At 35.0% G+C, this 22892-nt stretch overlaps 1 protein-coding gene and 1 long non-coding RNA gene across 5 annotated transcripts; one reads left to right on the top strand and one right to left on the bottom strand.

The window, feature by feature from the left end:
* Window positions 1–14598: 14598 nt before the first annotated feature.
* On the bottom strand, window positions 14599–18403 carry LOC103961022. Its single transcript, XM_048566265.1, has 2 exons — window positions 18232–18403; window positions 14599–14974 (listed from the first exon to the last, which is right to left on the bottom strand). Exon 2 carries the CDS (start codon window positions 14963–14965, stop codon window positions 14738–14740), a length of 228 nt encoding a protein of 75 aa, XP_048422222.1. The 5' UTR covers window positions 14966–14974; window positions 18232–18403; the 3' UTR covers window positions 14599–14737.
* Window positions 15192–17378, top strand: LOC103940486. 4 transcript variants are annotated; one of them, XR_007251563.1, is made up of 6 exons: window positions 15192–15345; window positions 15972–16069; window positions 16180–16223; window positions 16337–16418; window positions 16517–16673; window positions 17314–17378. It is a non-coding gene; the product is annotated as an uncharacterized LOC103940486 (long non-coding RNA). The 4 variants fall into 4 exon arrangements; XR_007251561.1 differs by lacking the exon at window positions 15972–16069 and adding an exon at window positions 17025–17107 and having other exon boundaries at window positions 15230–15345; XR_007251560.1 differs by lacking the exon at window positions 15972–16069 and having other exon boundaries at window positions 15232–15345.
* Window positions 18404–22892: the final 4489 nt, after the last annotated feature.

The following is a 22892-nucleotide window of genomic DNA, read 5'->3' as shown; positions in this document are numbered from 1 at the left end:
CCTCTGGGCCTTATGATATGAGGCAATATGTGGAGTTTATGTGTGTGATTGGTGTAGCAATGCAGAATAATTGTCCTACTGCTAAGTGGTGTTTTTGGAAATATGTGCCCGAGAATGTGAAGAAGGTGATGGATCAATTATTAGTAAGTGTGACAAATTTTGAAAATAATTAGTTTTGTGAAATTTTTTGTTATATATTGTAATTAATTATCTGCATATATGTGTAATAGTGTAACTATACTCTTGATGATACGAACGAAAAGTTGATGAAGTTGGTGGAGGAGGTGTTGAAGGGAGGTTACAAGCAGTGGCGCTATGACATGAACCGAAATGGAGGACAAGCGAAACAATAGTTTTAAATTTAAGTTTTTGAGGACAATATTTAATTTTAAGGTTTTTTTATAGGTTATGTATTTGAACTTAATTAGGCTTTAATTCATGTTTTGTTGTTTAAATAATTGAATGGATTAATTCAATTTATTTAAGCTTTTAATTATTTTTAGAATAAATATTATAATTGAATAGTTGTTTGTAATTATGACGTTTACGTAAATATAGATACTAAATATCTATGTTTACGTAAACTTCATAATTACAATCAATTACGTTCGTCGCTAAAAGGGCACAAAAAACGTGGTTAACTTTACCACCATATTTCGAATCTATATGTTTTGTGCGACGAACCATTTGTCGTGCAAGGTGGTTAAACCTTGCTCAACAAAGGCTTCATCTCGCAAATGTCGTTCAGTTTTTGGGTCAAAGCATTCAGTGCATGTGAATCAGAGGAATCAATACCGTATTTAGCACAGATGTTTGCATTACAAAGACTTCGTCACGCAAAGTCCGTAACATTCCTATAAATATATGCTTCTGCTTTCCTTATTCTTCACAATTTGTTTCGAAAACACTTTACAATTTTGCAGATTATAATCAATTTGTTCTTTGATTGTTGTACGATGGCCGACTATGGTTCGCGTTCGTCAAAGACAATGGATGGCGAAGGTTCCGGAAAAGGTTTACATTGTAAATTTTGCATTTTGTATAAAGTTTTATTTAGCTTCAGTGTTATGAATATATATTTTGTTGATAGACAAGAAGAAAAAAGCTGCAGTACGGGTCCAACACACTTATGGTGGGGAACTGTTTCTGAATCACTATTGATGAATTAATAAGGGATGTGAAGTCAGATATGTGCATCAACTTTTGGTTTGACATTGGAGTATTGGTGCGTGACAAATGTGCTGCAGATTGGGAGTCTTGGAGAGCCATCCCCGAGGAGCTGAGGATGCACCTGATTGATGAGTTAGCTATATGTGTTAAGTTATCAAGTAAATAATAATTATATTTGTTAAATATACTATAATAGTGAGATTTTAATTTATTAATTTTCACATGACAACCTTATTGGGACATTGACTAAAGTAACCAAAATTTGATGAAGGTTATCGACAACATGTTCAAGTCTCGTTTCTGGGAATGGAAGTTTGATAATCAACATGCGGCAGAACTACAACGAGAACCAGAACTACGAGTGGAGGAGTAGAATAATGTTTTTTATTTAAATTTTATTGCTTATTTAATAATGAGATCTGATTTTGAAGGTTTTTTTTTTATTATGAACGGTTTAATTAAATATGTACTTAATGTTTAATTTGAATAAAATTAATGCATTTTAATAAATATTTATATTAATTAATTATGCACAAATGATTCAATGAAATAAGTTCTTGATTTATTAATTATTTATGTGGTTTGAAAAAAATTGAAGACTGAATGGAAAATTCAATTTTTTTTTTCAAAAAAACGAAATTTATAAAAAAAAATAAAAAAAGGTAAAGTTCGTCGCGTAAAGTGTTATAAAAACGCAGCAAAGTGTAGTTGGATGGCGCCAAAAGTGGAAGCACCATGTTTTGTGCGATGATACTTTCATCACGCAAAGTCTTTTCACTTTTCACTTTACTGAATTTAACTAGAATGCAAGAAGACAGAAGTGCTGGAATTTGCAGCCATTCTAGATGTGCTGCCGTTAATCTCGGAAGTATATTTTCTTAACTAACTTATTTAATTTCCATTCATTTAAATTGTTTTGTATGTAGTTTATAATTGTTGTGAGTTTATGTATTTGTATGCAAACATTTTTGTATGGATGTAAAAAAAATGGTTTGCAATGTTCATATGAGCTTAGTTTCTCATTTGAGAATTAGTTGGATTTAGTGAATGGATGCGAAAGCATGACTGCAGTCCAATTAATTCTTAAATTGTCCAAAATTTTGGACAGTTTGAGAATGCACAGTTACATGTATTTTGTGGTTCACGCATTAGAGTTTGAACATGGGAAATTTTGTAGTATCTCTTTGCGTTCTTCAAGTGCATTGTAGTTTTTTATATCTACATCGTGCACTTGAAGAATTGTAGGTAGATGCTGCCGAAATTTTCTCACGATCGAACTCTCATATGTTGGAACCATCAATTACAGCACATAACTGTGCATTCTCAAATGAGATGAGACCCATACCGGAGGCATAAGGTGGCATGTCATAATTGAAGTTGTTGTAACCCTTGTAAATTTTTTATGTTTGCAGGTGATATGGACAAATAGTGGATACATAATCCTAACAGATGTACTGATGATAATTTGGATGGAATAAATTAGTTCATTGATCTTGCAATTGTAAACAACCGGGGTTCAACTCAAATTTGATGTCCTTGTAGAAAGTGTAACAACTCAATGGTTGATTATTTTGAAACTATTCGATACCATTTAGTCAGAAATGGGATAATGAAGACCTATACTACGTAGAATCATCATGGAGAATAAATACAACATGCTTCATCCTCACGCATTACCCGAGCAGTGGAGACAGTTGAATATGTTGTGGACCCAAATGAACAAATTATGGACATTATCAAAGATGGTTTTCCAAACGCTAGTTCGAGTACTAATGAGGAAGCAGAAGATGACATCCTTCCCACCATGGATAATGAAGCATTTGAAAAATATGAAAAACTATTAAAAATGCCAAGCAAGAATTATACTCCGATTGCGAAGGATTTTCAGTGCTCAAGACCATTGTTAAGTTGATGCATGGCAAAATAAAGTTTCGTATTTTGAATCAGTGTTTTGATTATTTTTTGGTGGTTTTCAAGAGGATGCTTCCAAAGGACAATTGCCTGCCTAAAGATCATAAAAGTGTAAAGAAGGTGTTGAGTGGTCTTGGATTGGGATATGAAACAATTCAATCGTGTAAAAATAATTGCATTTTGTTCTACAAAGAGAATAAAGCGTTCGATAAATGCCCTGTATGTAATGAGTCACAGTTTAAAAGGACCTCTCAGAATAGAACAACAAAGATTCCATGAAAAGTTATGTGTTATCTCCCATTAAAGCCCAGGTTGCAGCGATTGTATATGTCGACACATACTGCATGTGACATTGAGGTGGCATAAAGAAAGACGAGTAGATGATGATGTTATGAGACATCATGTAGATAGAGAGGCATGGAAAAAGTTTGATCAATGTACCCCGATTTCGCACGTGAGCCCCGGAATGTTAGATTGGGACTTGTGATATACGGGTTTAATCTGTTTGGGGTGCTAAACCAAAACCACAGCACTTGGCCAATCTTCGTAATTTCGTATAATTTGCCGCCTTCGAAGTGCATGGAAAAAGAATATATGATGATGACATTGTTGATAACGTTAGATTGGGACTTGCGATAGACGGGTTTAATTCGTTGGTCGATGAACTAAAAGAATTATGGGAAAACGGTGTTCTCATATACGATAAATCTACCGGGAAAATGTTCACTTTGAGAGTAGCAGTCATGTGGACTATAAATGATTTTCTTGCGTACGCTATGATGTTTGGGTGGAGCATTAAAGGTTATTACACATGCCCAGTTTGCAAAAAGAACACAACATCTTGTTGGAACACGGCAAAAGTTTGTTACCTAGGGCATTGTAGATGGTTGTCGTGGGACCACGAGTGGCGTCAAACGAGACAGCCTTATTCAATGGCACTGAGATTTGGCCAAGACCCAGAGAATGGTCCGGAGATGAAAATTTTGGCTCAGGTGAATTGTTTGGATTTTGCTCTGTTGGGCAAATCCGTAAATAGGACAAGACTAGACACACATCTAAACTGTACACACAAAACGAGGTTGTTTGAGCTCCCGTACTGGTCCAAATTAAAATTGAGACACAACATCAATGTAATGCATGTTGAGAAAAATGTGTTTGATACATTGGTCGAAACTATACTAGACATTAAGGGAAAAACAAAGGACATAATAAAAGCAAGGATCAATCTGGAAAAAATGGGCATTAGGCCATGTTTATGGATGGCGAGGGACGGAGACATAGCTAGAAAGAAGCTAGCATCATTTTTGGTGAAACTGGATAAGTGGAAAGAGTTTTTGCAGTTTTTATCTTCTGTACAGTTTTCAGATGGGTATGCTTCAAACATCAGCCATTCCACAAACGTGGATGAAGGCAAATTTTCAATTGACAGCATCGCAATAATGACGGTGGTGTAAGAAGTGAAAAACTTTATATTTTTGCCCAAATTGCATGACCCTTTGGCGAACCAATCAAAAGGGAGTTGTTTAACAAAATGGACATGGAGGTAACACATTGGTTTGTACTTAACAATTGTGATGAGACAATTACCTAACTAGATGAGCATGTGAGCATGAAGAGTTGATGAAGCAGGAACATCCTTCACATTTATATGCCAAGAAGCACCGTGAATTGTTTCTTCGTTGGTTTCGTGAAAATGTAAGTTGTTTGTGTTTTGGGTTATTTGCATAATTGTAAATGGTAAACTAACTAGTCAACTTTTTATCATTAATTTAGGTGAAGAAATTGAAGGATATGAATTCACCCGCTTACACTGAAGAATTGTATAACTTGTCTATTGGGCCCCTAAGCGCAGAATTGTAGTACGGTTGTCATGTAAATGGCATCAAGTTTTTGGCAGCTAATCACAATGATAAGCTATGTAAGCAAAATAATGGGGTACATTTCCCGGGTACAGACGACATTGCAGACATTAATTTCTATGGAAAATTGATAAGTGTTGTGCAATTGCTTTACAAAGACCGTTGTCAAGTTATCATGTTTAAGTGTTGTTGGTTTTATACAAACCCACATAGGGTTGGAGATTTTAAGCGAGACGATAGTTTGCTATCGGTCAACACTAACAGATGTTGGTCTAACGACAACCCCTACATTTTGGCAATGATGGCCAAACAAATTTTTTATATAGATAACCCTAAAGGCGGGAGGGGATGAAAAATAGTTCAGAAGATTGAGCACAGAGGGTTGTATGATATTCTAGATTGAGATCCTGCTAACGATGACTATCATGGTGACATTGCTTACCAACAACTAGAGACTTCAACGGAACTTGGTGCAGATACACTGCGGGATATGACTATTGTACAAGAACCGTATCAGGTAGCCGAAGGTCCTGAAATTGAAATACTGATCTACTCCATTATGACTGACCTCGGGGATTTACCACGATACAATGCACCCGAGCACGCGAACAACAATGTTGATGTGCCTACAGACGAGGAGGAATGGAAGTCTAAATATGACGAAAGTGATGATATTCTAGTTCAAACGAGGATGAATGAAAACTTGTGATGTAAATGTAATGATATTTATTTTGTATACAAACAAAAGTTTCCTTTAAAATTTGTAAAAAATTAATTAAACAAAAAAAAAAAAAAAATTTACAAATATGCACGACGACATTTTGGAAATGTTTGTTGTGAAAATATTTAAAAAATTATTTTTTTTAATATAAAAACTGGTTGCGGGATGAAAATTAGAACAGTCTCGTTGCGCAAACATATAAAAATTTGACTTTCTTTTGGCGAAAATTGGGCGTGTTTTTATTTCAGTGCCTTTCTTCCAGCTTTCCATCTCTAGCTCTCATTCTTTGCATGTGAAACTCAATCATCTTTTTCTCTTGATTATGTCTGAAGCTCACTCTGCTCTCTCTCTCTCTCCATCTCTTGTTCTCATCACTGCCTCTCTCTTTGTTTCTCTGTCTCTATGTCACTCTCATTCTCTCTTTGTTTCTCTGTCTCTCTATCACTCTCCTTCTCTCATCCGCCGCACTCCGATGCCACACCATCTCACCGCCGCCGCAACATTACTAGGTAAACACCCAGTATCCCTTAATTCAATTATTTATTAGTGCAATTTTTCAGTTTTTCTGTTGAATTGTTTTAATTAGAACATTTAGGGATTTAGGGTTCGAATTCGGAATCTTGGGTTAGGGTTTTCGAATTGAGAATACTGGGTTATGGTTTTCGAATTGAGAATTTTGGGTGACGATTTTTGAGTTGGATAGGATGCATGGTAAACCTAGTAACGTCACACCTTCCTTTTGTGAACTTGGAAATTATTAGGAATCACACCTTCCCTTTGTTATACACGAAACTACAATCTACAACCTTGAAATTCAGATATTTAGTAACGTCACTGTGAATCAAAACACGAACCAAAGCTCCGTTGGCCATCATGAAATGTCAAAATATGCAGAGAGGTTGTAAAGAATCAAATTATCAAAACAACATGTAGAACAAACTGAAAGTAAACCTAGTACTTTTAAGCAATCACTTGTCAAAAATATCAGCATTTAAATGTCAGCGTGAATCAGGACACGAACCAAAGCTCTGTTGGCCATCTTTGTTAATGGTAAATCTAGTTGCTTTATATGGAAGTAGGTCTAATATGTAAATCTAGTTGTTTTTGTAGATGTCGAACTTAATTTCAAACTGCCAGGCAGTTAGTAGGGTCAGTTAGACATCTTCTCCAGCAAGTAGTGCTGCTGCCACCTCCCCGCCTGATATAACCACGTAGGGTGTCCCTTCGGTCACGCCTTTTGGTCCAACGGTGTCTACAGGTCCTACGTCATCGACTTCTTTGGTGACGCATCCTCTACTAAGCGCCTGGTAGACTCATCGATGGCCCCATAGTTTTGAGAAGGCTGAGCAGTCTGGTGAGGCTTCTTTTGTCCATGGAGAGGGGTCCCAAACAGGTAATGCATCTTTCTCATACTATAATAGAAATTTTGAAAGTTTTTTTGGTTGTTGTGGAAATCAAACTTTTAAATTATTTGGTTGTTGTGAAATCTGTTGATGGATGACAAAAGAAGACCCCCAATCTTCTTTAGAAAAAGTTGGTTGATAAATTCTTTCATTACACTCCAAAAAACAGCTATCTTTCTTATTCTTTTATTTTCTCATTAGTGAAAATCTTCAGTATATTTTTCAAGTTACGAGTATGGTGTGCCAAAATTTCAAAGAGATGAGACTACTCACATCGATACCATTTTAAGGGGTGGATCCCCATTTTAAAAAATTAGTAAATAATTTTATTTTTTTAGTTTTTAATATTTAATTATTTTTTTAATATTTTAACGAAAAAATTGATAGAAAACTGACAGAAGGTATGAAATTGTAAAAAAATCGTAGATGAGGTATGACATTGAAACTTTTTAAAGATGAGGTATGAAACTGTTAATGACCCAATAGTTGAGGTAGTTTTATGTAATTTATCCTTTAAGCTTTGATTTTTTTACTCTCTATTACACAATTGGTAATATATATATATATATATATATTTTTTTTTTTTTTTTTTTTTTTTTGGGGGAGGTCAAAGTTTCCTGAGATTAACATGTTCAAGGAGGTGTATGTTTAGCCTGGGGATGAGCTGATGGAGCAGCTTCATGTAAGTTATTTCACTTTTTTAATATTCAATTAGTATTAATATAAATTACATGTATATTAAAATTAATTTGTGTGTTTTCATTTTTCTAGTCCACCATGGTGGAGAAGGGCCTGACTGTTTTGGAGGAGGTGGCTTCCCAGCTTCCCCTAAAGACTCCAATTGAGGAGGTGTTTCTTCCTGAGGATGCGGGTTTTCAGATCATGACAGACACACTCGATCAGGCCCTCGGTTGTAAGCAAGAAAATGTTCACCGAAGGCTTGGGAAAGCCCATCTTCGGCACCCGTCTACCTTATCCTCAAGGTAGAGAACATAAGAAGTTGAATCACTGATATCTAAAGTGGCGGACCTAAATGAGCAAATTACTCCCCAGCAGTCTCAGCGTGCGACCCAAAGCAATTCGATGAACCAAATTTGTCTCGCCCTTCAAATCTCTAGCATTCGGTTCCCCGACGTTGAACCACTTCTAGCAACGACCTCCCAGCCCCCAGCCCCAACAGCTACAACCTCCTAGGCCCCCAATGCAGAGGCGATTGTTACATGGACGACTATATATTCTAGGTTTTTTTTTAAATTGTTTTCAAATTTTAAAATATTTTTTTTCGTTGTATGTACACTTTCAATAATTTTTTTAATTCAATATTCTTCAGTACATTTTTTGTTTTTAATTTCATTAAATTAATTTATACATAAAACAATATTATCAACATTTAAACGGAAAAAAATATAATAATAAATAAATAAAAATTATTTTAAAAATTAATTTTAAAATCTTACTGTGACAACCTTATGTCCATTGCGCAAAGGTCTGGTGGTCGAATCCTAGTTTTGTCGCTCTTTGTTTCGCACAACGACCACCAAGTCCGTTACGCAACATTCATTTCGCACGATGAAGCACTTTCCTTTGTCGCCCAATGTCTGACGTCACGAACTTTGTGCAACAAAATTTGCGCAACGGCCTCTTTGCCACCGACTGTTTCCAACGACCGTATTTGCCTTTGCGCAATAGTTGTCCCTTCATCGCCCAAGCAGTTATGCTTAGTAGTGCTAGTGACTGGAGCAACCAAGCAAAGGACACAACCTTGACACTTTACATTGTTCCAAAATCTTCACTTATTTTGTACATCAACAAATGTAAGTAGATAAAAAAAATTGGGTAAATCTCAGTTTACTACCCTCAAGTTTCGTGGTTGCCAACATTTGATACATGAAGTTTTTGTCGTTCTAGAGTCATACCTAAAGTGTTAATTTTGGGATAGTCTCATACATCCATTAGTCTGGTTGTTAAGTCTTTCGTTAACTGATGACGTGGCACCCATGTAGACAATGATTGGGTGCCATGTGTCATTAAGGGGTTCATGTGGAAATTAAAAATTCAAAAAAAAAAATTCCAGCCCAAATTTTTAACCCATAATTGTGTACTGCCTTTTTTTTTCCCGCCAAAATTTTTTGTAAAAAAAAATCAAATTAAATAGGGAAAAAAACCACAACTTTCTATTTCAAATCTGCAAATTCAATTCCAAGCGAACTTTCAATTCTAAATCTGCAAATTCATCCTTTAAACTACCAACTACCAACAAAGTTTCAAGAGTTCACAACAAAGTTCAATTGTCAACAACTTTCAATTCACAACAAAGTTCAATATTCCAAGTTGTACACCCTCCAATTCACATGAAAGTATCAAAAAACCACAACTTTAGCAACTAATGGGTCAAGGTGTTCTTCCAAAATATAAGTACACAACTAAACCAAAATAAGAGTACCAAAAACACGAAAAATCTATCCAAAAGTTGTTTCCGAAAAAACTAAGGGCATATTCAACTATAACAAAATCAACCCTTAAACAACCTAAAGCGTTAAAGCAGCATCATGAAATATTCCTCCTCCTTTTCTAACCTCTTGCAGTAGACTTTGAAGTGGTTTGAGAGGCATGAGTTGGCTGAGATGAAGGTTGTGGAGCTTCCTGAGTGCATGGTTGTGATGACTGAGAAGGTTGTGATGCTAATTAATGAACCTATAAAACATTAGCACTCACATATACTACACTTCACAAATAACAAATTCACTTAAGAAATGAAAAATCAACAAAAAAAATATCAAAATTATACCTCATTTTTCTTGTTTTTTCTTCATTTTCTAGCAGCTGGAGGAGGATAAGTGGTTAGGCATCTAGCCTTGTTGTGTCCCGATCCCTTGCAAACACTACACTTCACACTTTTTTTTTCCCTTTCTTGCTTAACTTGAATTCACTTTCATCACCCTCTTTATTTCTCTTCTTTTTTGGTCTCCCAAGCTGCCTTTCAAAAGTTGGAGGAAGAATGCATTTGATTTTAGATGGCTCCTAATATTTCATGCCTTAGACGGGTTGAATCAAGTTTTCGTAAGCTTCAAAGTACTTCTCCTTCTTGTACCAAGAGGAAACAAATTCCTCAAGCTGTCTCCTTGCATAATAGATGGTCAAGCAACCATGTATTCAAGGAAAGCCTGTCAAATCCCATCTTGTGCATGAGCAAGTGCACCCATTCAAATCTACCATATATTGCCTTAGCCTTCATCCACTTCAAATTTTTCTCCTCTAAACCATGTAGTTATAGTGTATAAGCTTTTTAGCTTGTACTCCTCTAACTTCTTCTGGATTTTTGGGCAAATAGTTGCTTTATCCTTCCTCATTGCATCTTTTCTCAACCATATCCTCTTCATCAATAAAACTCTTATAGTTTCCAGCATGGTAATAACCCTAGCCCTCAAGATAAAAGAATTGAAGCTCTCACATAGGTTGTTTAAGAGAATGTCACACTGAGTGAGTGTCTCAAAGTGTGACCTACCCCAATGCAAGGCTGGTCTCTTCACCAACCATTTATAAGCTTCATTATTCAGCCTATTCACCTCAACCATACTCTCTACAACGATGGTTGTTGACTTGGCAGCATTCCACAAGGCATTTTTTAATCATTTCCCTTTAAACTCATCTGCCTTATAATTGGTGTATAAGTGCCTAACACATAACTGATGATTACAATTAGGCAGCACCTTCTCAAAAGCTGGTATTAAACCCTTTTGTTTGTCATAAATGAAAGTCCAAACCACGCTGGTTCACAATTCCCAAGTTAGCAACTAGCAGTTCCAAAAACTAAACCCAATTGTCCTTGTTCTCAAGCTCTACTATGGCATATGCAATAACCCAAGTTTGGTTATTTGCATCCATTCCTATTGTAGATAGTAACTTGCCATTGAACATTCATTTCAAGTGACAACCATCCAACCCTACAAGCTGCCTACATCCATTCTTAAATCCATTTATGCAAGCCCCCAAACAAATATAAATCTTTTGAAATATCACATGAGCATCATCATAGGGCATCACCTTCATCTTAACTGTACTACCAAGGTTTACCCTCCTAAGCTCATCATAGTACCCCCATAACTTTGTGTACTGATCCACGTTACTCCCCTCAAGGATTTTCAAACACTATGCTCTCACTCTATAGGCTGTCTTCAGGTGGATCCCAACCATTCTTTCCTCCTTCACTGTCTCCATAAATGTAGTGATGGGCATGCTTGGGTTGAGTCTGAACTTGTCCATATACCTTTTCACAAGCCATGCCACTTTGCAGTTAAGATTTTCCCTCCAAATCCTCGGACATTCATGTTTCCCAATATAAGTTTTCACTTGCATTGAATCTTCATTATACATCCTGGAAGCATAGAATTTCCATGGATAGTTTTTCTCACACTTTGCACTAATCTTCCATTTCTCATTCCTTTTTAGCTTAATAAAAAGTGCACCATGCTTAATGGAGTGAGACCACACTGCCTCTCTCAACTGTACAACATCTTTGAACTTTAATCCTTTTTCAAAGTTTAGTTCATCCTTGTTGGCTTCTTCATTGAACTTAAGGTAGATGACCTTCTCATCACATTCTGAACTTGAATCGTTAACATTGTGTAGGCCATCTGAGTCTTCTCTCTCATCATCAAGTGGAACGTCTTCTACATCATTTGCATCAATAATTTCTTCTAGATGTTGTTTCCCAACCCCTTCACCCCTTTCAGCATCTCCAATCACAGTGTCTACAACCATATCATCTACTGCACGACGATCATCATCTTCCAAACTGCAGTCACTATCCACAAACTCACTATCAGTAGTGTCATCCCCTGCATTTACTGCCACAAACTATGCATATTTGTTAAAAACCTAAACTTTGCAAAAATAATTTAATATAGAAATTAAAATTGCAAAAATAAATGTTTCAAAAATTTTACCTTCATTAGCTTCTAGTTTAGCCCCTTCATTAACTTCTTCAGCTTCGTAACCTTCTTCACCTTCATCGCATTCATTATCAGCATTGAGAGGACCATCTTCAGCCTCATCTCCACTTCCCTGTCCTCCCTCAGTTCATCATCACCATTGTAGCCTATGTCATTCAAAAGACATAGCCGTTTTTCTAAGTGATCAACACCCTCTTTTGCTCTACCCTTCTTTAGTTTTAATCCACTTCCCTTTGTAATCGAAATTGACAACCTCAATTCCTCAATATCTTCTATAGTGACACCTTTTTTTAATATGCCACTTTCATCTAGATTCATCAAAAGCTTATGTTTCATGGTAACGTTCTTCAGACTTAGATGTTCTAGGTACATTTCTATTTCCCTAGTCCCTAGAACATACTTATACATTTTACCCACATCTTGGTCCCGTTCAATAAGACTTAATCTCCCTATAAGACATCCCAGGAATCCTATAATGATACAAGATAAACCTGTCGTCATATCCTAACTACTTAACCATTTCATCAATCTCGAAAAAAGACATGAAGTCTTTGTCTATGTAATCAAATCAAGCCTCAAACCCTCCCGTATATGCATTTTTAGACCACTTCCCACCGTAGTTAATTTTAAGGGTAAATAATTCAGGCATGCCTGCAAAGTCAAGGAAAAATGTTATAAAACCCAAAAAGTTAACCCAAATCACTAACTTATAGGACCATGAGGACAAAAGGTGAATAACAAAACCATGGGAACCATGAATATAGGGTTTTTTAAAGGCTGTAATTGAGACCACGAATGAAAACAAAACCACATGCACATTGAAAACAATTAACAATGCAAGAAACCCACTACAAAACACAATTCCAGAAACCATAGGAAAAAAATGGGATTGGAACTCACAAATCCCTAAAATTCAAAATTGAAAAATCGGAAAACCTAAACCCATATTATCTACACTTCAAAAAAGGTAGGTTACTTACAATAAACTGGTGTTTCAGCTACTTCAATCCTCCTTTTTTGCCACCTCATCGCCAGCAATGGCTTCACGATAACCTTGCCCATAAACGTGTGCGCAACGTACAACGGCGTGCGACCGACAGCGAGTTGGACTGACGACGAGGCGGAGTGAAGGCGAGGTTGAGCGACGGCGAATTGGTAGGGTTTCAGACGGAGATAGGGGATCAAGATTTCTGGGGGTGTAGGCTTCAAGTAAAAAGTGGTTTTCACTTTTAACTGATCCCATTCTAAATTTTGAATTTTTAAATTTTGGTCTTTTTTTAAATTTTTTAATTTCCACGTGGACCCCTTAATGACATGTGGCGCCCAGTCATTGTCCACATGGGCACCACATCATCAGTTAACAGGAGACTTACTAGCCAGACTAACGAATGTATGAGACTATCGCAAAATTAACACTTTAGGTATGACTCTGGGACGAAAAAAAATTTATGTACTAAATGTTAAAAACCACGAAACTTAAAGGTAATAAACTGAGATTTATCCTAAAAAAATTTATTATTGTCATCGATTATATTATTTTTTCAACATTATCTAAAAAAAATTTAAAAAATTTACCCAACCAACTGTTTCATCAAGCAAACATTATATCATTTTATAATTTGATTTCATAGAATTGGCCCGACGACTTTTTCGTCGGGTCAAATTTATAACATTATTTAATTTTATGCAGACTGACGAAATATTCTTCTCTGACGAGATAACTTCGTTAGATGAATATAGCCAACACACTCTTACTTGACGAGTTTATTGGTCGGCTCTGTTTCTTCCAATGAACGGGCAAATTACAATTACGTCGGATATGACTTTGAGCGACAGACTTTGCTCTACTAATCTTTTCCGACGAATTTGTGTTGAGCAACGGACTCTGCTCTCCTAATCTTTTCCGACTTTGCTCTCCTAATCTTTTCTGACGAATTTGTGTTGAGCAACGGACACTGCTCTACTAATCTTTTCCAATGAATTTGTGTTAGCTAAAAATTATGACGACGAAAACAGCTTTGACCCGAAAATACCTTTCTGTTTGGCGAGTTTTTTTATTTTTTATTTTTTTTTTCATTTTTTTTTTTTAATTTCTTTCTCTGTAATGCGGGTAAAACGACTAATATATCAACTTGGTGTTTACACGTCAAGTGGTACTAAAATATGAAATATGGTAAGACTAGTTTATTCTTACATCATCGCCAAATAATTCCGCACCGAAAGTTCTGATTGAAGCACTTGTATACGACGGACGTAACAAAAATCAACTTCCCTGTACAATGTGACATGCTTGACGAAAAGAAAAAAAAAAAAATCTTTTTGAATCATGTGCGCTGTGTTACGAATAAGATTGAGTTTGTTTGGTGAACAAAGCAATACACATTCTGGAGCTAATCAAATAGCAGTTTTCTAATACAGTTTTACTTCCCTCGTTATTTCTCATGTGCAATTATTTTAGATTATAGCAGTTTCTCGAAGAGAAGACTACCTATGAAACACAACCTGCAGGTAATGATCATAAAAAGTTTCAGATAGATAGCATTGTGCACAAAATGATAACTCTCAATATAAAATCCAGGAAATACAAATAAACCATACACTGTTTTATTAGATAAGTAAGGAGATTGAAATTGCAGACACAAAATGCTTAATATTACTTATTCAAAGCAAGTTAATCAAGAAACAGCAACACCAAGGCTCTATCTTTTCCAGAAACACTGATCAAACAGGAATGGCCCTATTGACCGATGGGTAAACAACGGTTGCCGGATGAGCCATGATTCTGCGACCCTTCACGTGCCTGAAGCAGTAAACAAGAGCCCCAACAGGCCACTCCACAATGGCAGCTCCAATAAAGGCCAAAAACCCTAGGGTTGGCCCCACCACCTTGCACCTGCACGGGTTGCTCCTAGTCCCACACTGCACGCATATTGGAATTCCACCAGCCATTGCTACAGATTCTATATATACTAAAAGCCGGTGGAAAAGCACTGTTCATTAACAGTGCCATTCCGGTTTCGTCTCATTTTCTTCATGGTTCTTCGGTTTTGGTGGGATTGTGCAGTAAATTATCCATTTTGCCCTTCATGATACGTGCTGCGCGTGCGTGGATGCCGGCTTATCTAGGGAAGATGCTGGAAGCATCTTTCATTTCTCTCTTTCCTCTTCTTTTCTTCTCTCAGCTTTTCCGTCTCTCTTTGTGTTTGTCTGTGTTTCTGTGTGTGTCTCGCTGTTTTCATCGCGATCCGATCGTTTAGAAGGGTGGTTGGACTGTTTTTTTTTCCGCTGTTTTCCGCGGAGGAATCGCAACGGTTTGGCTGCTTTGGTCGGTAAGAAAAATTTTCAATTGGTTGTTGTAAAATTCGATTCTTGCTAAGTGTTCTCTTTATTTTTTTTGCTGATTTGCATGTGGATCTTTTGTCTAATTTCGTTTTTGGCTGCCGCAAACCTATATCTTCCAATTTTAGGGTTTTGTTGTGGGAGTTTGCAAATGCTTTCTGGAGAATATAACTTATCTTTAAGAGTTTTTTTTTTAATACTTTTTGTGTTTTAACTAAAATTGAAAGATTGTCGACGAATGGATATGGCTACGGTTATATTATTTCTCTTTAACCTTTTTATAATATTTTTTGTGTTTTAATTAAAATTTAAAAATTGTTGAGGAAGGGATATGGCTGCTGTTTAAGGTTTAGACTAATTAATTTTATTGTTGTTCAGGTTATTTTTTTGGCAAATTTTTGGGTTTGGTTGTTCTGATTATCTGTGGTTTGATTTTTGTCCGGAATTTAAAAGAAAAATGGCCATGATTAACTTTGGGTTTTCTTTGTCTGTTCTACATTTTAAAGTTTGAATTATGGATTTTTTTTGTATGTCAATCCTTAAATGATCACTGTATGGATTTTTTTGGTGTTTCGGCATATGCCCTTATTGGAATTTTGTGATTTGAGAATTGTAGAAGTTAGTAGCAATTCAAAACCCGTTAAATGGGATGAGAATTAGAGTGATTTGAAATCGGCGAGCAAGGAATTGTAGGTGGTAGTGATACTGATAATGGTGAGGATAGTATGATGATAACACAAATTCGCTATTTTGCACATAGTTGTGAAGATTGCTGTTTTTTTTTGTTCTGCATTTTGATTTTTCATTTTTGTATTTTTGAACAGGTGGTGTTTTGGTTCTTCATTCCTTCTCATCACTTCTACAAGAGGTTAGTTTTCTTTTCTTCATTTAAAGAGTGTTTAAAGAAAAGTTGTATGTAATTGATTTTCAGCTATAATATTTTAAAATTCCTTATTTATATATATAACATGGATTGCTCAGGTTAGGTAGCAGAGGATGGAGGTGAGGAATCCAATTTGGAAAGATGTGCTGAGAGGTTTACAAAACACCTTTGAAGCTGTGGGTGAGGATTGTTCTGTTTAAAAGTAGGAATTTTTTAATTTTTCGTGGAATCGATGTTTTGTTATGACAATTTATAATGGATTGCTTGGACAAGTACAGGGTGTTTGGGATTGAAAAGTTGGGAGAGGCCACAAATGGGTTCAGAGAGAGTAGCTTGATTAAAGGGTCCGTGTATAAAGGTTTCATTAATGGAGATTTCTATGCCATCAAGAAGATGAAGTGGAACGCGTGTGAGGAGCTCAAGATCTTATAAAAGGTATTTTCACCTTCTTCTTCTTCTTTTTTCCCTGTGTGTTTGTTTTTTAACTTTTGGGTATTTGGTAAAGCTTTCATCTTTTGCGTAGTACACCATTTGTGGACTTAATTTTGGCTGTTTGATAATTTCCTTTCCAAAATTCTGATTATGTTTATAGTTCTGGCAGTCATTATATTCTTTATAAGTACACCGAATTCACATTGTATTTCAATAAATTTTAAACGCTTTGTCTACACTCTTAAAAGTTTTTACTTACAAATGTGTTGATATTTGTAATTACTGAATCAAATGATCACCATTCCATTTAGCAGAAAAAAAAAGTCCAACATTAATTATTCTTATCATTCACAGATGTGTGTTTCTCAAGCTTTGTTCTATGCAAATTTAAATGTACTTGACACTCACTTCAGGATCATTGACATTGATCAAATAAGGTGACCAAATTCTTATTATTGGTCATTCAATACCTTTTCTCTTTGCTAAGTTTTTTTTCACCCCTCTTAGAACTTATTAACTTTGATATGCTTCAAATTATTCCTTGCTATAGAACCCACCTCAACTGCTTTCAAAATAATCACATGCTCTTTTACATAATTATTGAATTTTCACAAGAAATTGATTTATTTATTTTTATATTTAGGCAGGCAAGAGAAAAGGGATTGACAAAGCAGAATGTTTTAGAGAAAGTTAGAAAGTGTCAGGTAATAATCGTGAATGTATTTTGGGTTATTCTTCTTTTCATAGGCTCAAAATGCAGTGCTTATTTTGTGGTTGATAATTTTTCTGAAAGGTATTAAGATAGCTTCTTTTGTCAAATTTTCCTTCCTTTTTGGTTAATGGTGGGAATAATACAGGTAAAAAAAAAATTGCATGTTTCAAAGGAAAAAATACACTAGCGCACACTTGGAAATATCTGGAGGTATTGGCAAATCTCACTTTGTATATAAATGCTTCACAACTCATGGAAAACCACATGACTCCTGAAAATGATAGTAGCAAATATGATGTATTGAGACTAATATGTTAATAACATGTTTCTTAGGGTGTAAGAGTTATGCCAGTATGTGTAGTTTACCTTGGGTGTGGGCTGATGGTTGTACGCATGTTACATTTGTGTTACATGTGTAGTTTAAAAATATTTTTTTCTTTCCATTTTTTCTTGCTGAAGTGTTAAGCAATATAAACTAATACAAATTTGGTTTTTTCATCGTTAACCTACTCATGCTAGGGATAATTTGAGCTTTTACATTCTTTTGAACATTTTTCATATTTAACTTGCAGGATCAATGTCACTATACACTTTTCTGCAACTGTTTGTTCTGTCTTTCTCCCTTCCTTTGTGTAATTTTAGACAATTGAACTACTCTTTTTAACTTAAGATTGAACTGAAGTGCTAAGAACTTAGTTAAATAAAAGTTTACATTGGTTTGATGACATTTAGGTGTTCAGTGTGAAGTGCATGATTATTAGCTCCACGACCATTAGATACATGATCTTTCATATGTTTTTACTATAACATATCATAATCCCGCAGCATCGCGCGGGTAGCACTTTCTAGTTAATGTCTAAATTCAAAACAGGAGAATTGTACAAACAAGGACAAAGTGGATCAATTCAAAGCTTCCGAAGATCTATCGGTTTAGTGAATTTTTGAGTTGTGGTTGTTTGGAGGATACTAGGGCTTGGTTTTATAGGGGTCTTGATTTTAATTAAAGTAACTCGAAGGCTTGGTTACCAGGCATTTCGTGACCATGACAAGGTTTGCGGAGATGACAGGAGGAGTTACGTGTTGCTTTAAGCAAATGCATGTCCGACACGTGTTCATGTTGCTTGATGGTTTGGAAACGTGTCAGATCGCTAGAACTGGTTGGTGCGGTCACTTATCCAACTTGGTCTAATGAAACCAAGACAATATGGCGGCGTCGATGAGATTATTTCTGTTAGTAATTTCCTGGGGTATTTTAATCCCCTTCGCTTTGTGTATTATTGTTTAGGAAATTCGGGTGCAATAATAAGAAACAACTCATTGTAACCGAATCCAAATCTGGATAGTGAGGGCTTTAGCCAGTATTTCAAGACAACTCAAGATTGATGGAAACAGTCAAGACAAAGAAGATTGTACAAGGGACATTAATTGAATCTTTAAGGCCATTTGTTATGGTGACTGCACTTTTTATTCTATCGTTCTAGCTTTCCATTCTACACTAGGTAAATTTATCTTTTTATTTGTTTATTGTTCTTATCGTTTAGTTTTTGTTTATTCAGTACCTCAATGTAGTAGTTTAAAATTTAGTTTCTCAGGTAGTTAATTTAGTATTTTAATTCTGTAATTCAGATTTATTTTCAGTTTTTTACTTTAGTTTATAATTATCAAAACCAATCCCCACGAATAGTTCCTTTGGATTGATGCAATTCACCATACACACTCACATTACCCTATCGAACCATCGATAAACAAAAATTCATTTAATATTTATCATATCCATCACATGCAAGTGTCTCAAATTTAACGATTTCTCGTCAATCAAAAGAACATTTGAATTCACCCATCGCGTCAAAAGACTATAGTTGAAGATTAAGAACGTCTTTCAAGGTCCTTACACATAAGTCGCGGAGAAACCTTTGATCAAGACATGTTCCTTTCTTGGTCATATTCGTATTTGAAACAAGTTAGATCAAAGCGCAACTACAGTCCTTACGTGCTTGGCTTGAGGCTGCAAATTGGCATGCCTACAACAAATCAAGGACTGAGAGATCCCCAACTTGATTGCCAGGCCAACAAATATTTCTTTTTGTGTAATGATAGGGAAACTAAATTTGCATACAGAATTTACAAACTAAATAATATGTTACCAATAGAAATGAGCACGTTGAACAATGTTTAAATAATAATCAAATCATCAACTTTCATGTCATTTAGTTTACCAAGTTTTGTCTACAAATTTGATCTAACTAGCATTACTCTCTCTATACATACTAACCTTTGTTAAGTATAACCATATATATACGAAAACATACTACGTATATATGTAGAGAAAAAACAATTGTAAATCGAGGGTATCTCATGAAAAAATAAATCGTACAGGTTTGGTAACAATACAAGAAGTACTCATCAGTAGTACTGCATCACACATGCCCTTGCCGAGCTGAACTAACTCGAGGCATGGACAAGATGAATGTCACAATATTACTAGGGCACGTACAAGCTAGCACATTCACATAACATGTCCTCACTGACGTAACTCAAAGCAAGGACAAGCCGGTGTGGAGCGAAAATAATTCAATTTTTATTTGAAACTGACACGTGAATTTTCATCTGCAATTGACAAGAATGTCCTTATTAAATTAGCAAAGCACACATTCGTTCTGCTTGCAGTTTAGACTTGAATTGCTAACTACAATTTCTTCAAGCTCCTCTGCTCATGCCAAGGAGAAAATTCAAAAGAAGTAAAAGATAAAATTAATTTATAACTAATATCCTATCTTTAAGCTTTCCTTATTGAAGACCAACTCAATGAAGCAAGAAATTACAATCAAATCCAATAAAGAATTCTACGAGATAATCCCAAGACATTATTAATTAAATAATATCATCAGAATAATTTTGTCCTTCATCCAATTGATGACACATCTTGGTCAACTAGATATCGATACATGGCATAGAGAACCTATTGGGTTGTCGATTACTTTAGTCCATGTGTACGGAAGCGTGGCAATATGATGTAAGCATATATAATCCAATTTACATGCATGGTTAATGAAACTTTGGATTCCATTTAATCTTATTAAATTAATCAACGTGGTCTAGGTTAATCAACATGCTTGTTTTCATGTAAAACAATTTACGAACATGTGCATAAACTTAAATTAGTTGAGAATTCCAACATTTAAATTTCATATGAATGAATTATTTATTGTGGCTCTCAAGTGTTAGCCCTCTACTAGTATCCACATGAATAAATCTCCAATTAGTGAAGCATGAAGACGACGAACTGCTAGGTCCTTCTTCTCCAATAAGTGTGGCAGCAAGGGTAGTGTTGTGTGGTGCTTTTTTTTTTTTTTAATTTCTCTAAATTATAAAATATAATTCCCTTCTCTCTAAATTTGGCATTGGACAATTTGATCCTCTTTCCCTTAAGACTAATCTTCTTTATTTTATTTTAGTTCATTAGCCAACAGATAGAAGACCAAACCAGTTAATAGAAAAACAAAAAACATAGTATAAACCATTTATATCAAATTCAACCTTCATCAATTTTATTTTTCGATATCATTCTATTGTGTGTGATCTTATAGGTTCCAACTAAAGCTGGCAGTGGATAATTTGACTAATCAAATTAATCTAGTTTTACATCATTAGAAACCATTCTAATTCAAAGTTGTAGGATTATCCACAAACCGAATAATAACATCTATCAGTGACTTTCGGCTATCCAGATTAGTAAGAATATGTTGAATTCATATAACATATGTTTGAATTCATACAACATATTATATTCCAATCATATTTTTTAGAGAATGGAACATTTGTCAAACTGTAGCATGAATATGATTGCCCTGATGTATATCATGTATTTTGCTTTCAGTAAGGACTTTTGGAAATAAATCGTCAAAAGACTTGTGGAATATCAACTTTCATGATTACCTAAAAAGTGACAAAATTCCTTGTTAAGTGACAAGATTCCTTATTATGCATTCATGTATCTCCATATTAACTCAAAGCAAGGCCAACAGTACTAATGCCCCTGCATAAGTCTACATAAGAAAGTTCATCTGTTTTTTATTCATATATCCGCAGGCATATGAAAAATGGTCCCCTTGAACTCTCAACAACTTTACACTTTTGAGAAAAACCTTTCGAAATCATGACTCAATACTTTAGGAATAATAATAAATTTATTTAATTTATGATGAAAAAAGGGAAGTAAAGAAATTTGTGCTAATTGCATTTTACACGCTACATATTTCAGTTATTTTCAAAATGGACGACAAGGTTTCAATCTCAGCATTTTACATCTAAATATTTTTATTTTTATTTTTAAGACTGGTTCAATGGTTTTAAATCGAACCAAGCAATGCAAGTGGTGGATTATTTACTTTGGTGGTTAGACCTTTCCTTTTTGTGTCTTCGGTTCAAACTCTTCTCATTCCCTTTTAATTTCAAATAAGTGTAGATTATTCCAGATTCAAATTCTTCACATTCTCCTTAATATAGAGTAAGTATTCTTTGTAATAAAAAAACGAAGCAAAAAAATGAAAATAAAAACACATAAAAATTGAACCAAGGATAAGAACACAGATGAAATTGATGTCAATAAACATAGACTCGAAAAAACAAAGGAAGGACGAGGAAAACGATAGAGAAGAAAAAGGAAATAATTCCAACAAATAACAAAAAAGAAAAGAAAAAGGAAAGACATAAAACAGAGTATATTTTGACGTGGCCTTGTAATAAAGGCCATTATTCTGTGGCCTGATTTTCTAAAAGGCAGACATCTGTTTTGGCCCAAAAAACAAAAAGGGATTTTAACTTTAGTCGTCAAAAGAAGAAAGGTATTTAATAAAAATTTGGTATTAGATTACATATTGATTATAATTTTTTAATGTGTTCTTAATTCAAATTAATTAATTTTTATTTTATTCAATATTTCCCATTAAATATTTAAATTTATTAATATACACATTTTATTTTATTTTTTACCAAAAAAAGTTTTAATAATTTATTAAATTTATTAACATTCTTCAAACTTGAAAGAATTTTTTTTTTTTTTTCCGAAAGAAAGACTCAATTAATGTACCTAAATGTTAGTACCAAAATGCATGTACCAAAATGTATTATAGTAAATTAATGTACTTAAATGTTAGTACCGAAATGTGTTATATTGAATTAATGCACATAAATGTGTGTACTGAAACGTATGCACTGAAACATATGTACCGAAATATATTATGTCACATCCCGGTCCGGGGCGGATCACTTCCCGGGCCCGCTCCACCACCGTAGCATGATATTGTCCGCTTTGGGCTTACCATTCCCTCACGGTTTTGTTTTTGGGAACTCACGAGCAACTTCCCAGTGGGTCACCCATCATGGGATTGCTCTAGCCCCCTTCTCGCTTAACTTCGGAGTTCCTACGGAACTCGAAGCCAGTGAGCTCCCAAAATGCCTCGTGCTAGGTAGAGATGTGAATATACATTTAAGGATCACTACCCTGGGCG

Source organism: the organism of the source record quoted next, unplaced genomic scaffold, assembly GCF_019419815.1.
Source record: "Pyrus x bretschneideri cultivar Hongxiangsu unplaced genomic scaffold, Pyrus_bretschneideri_v1 Contig41, whole genome shotgun sequence".
NCBI lineage: Eukaryota > Viridiplantae > Streptophyta > Magnoliopsida > Rosales > Rosaceae > Pyrus > Pyrus x bretschneideri.
The sequence above is the reverse complement of the archived record's forward strand: the minus strand, read 5'-3'. Positions and strand labels throughout refer to the sequence as shown.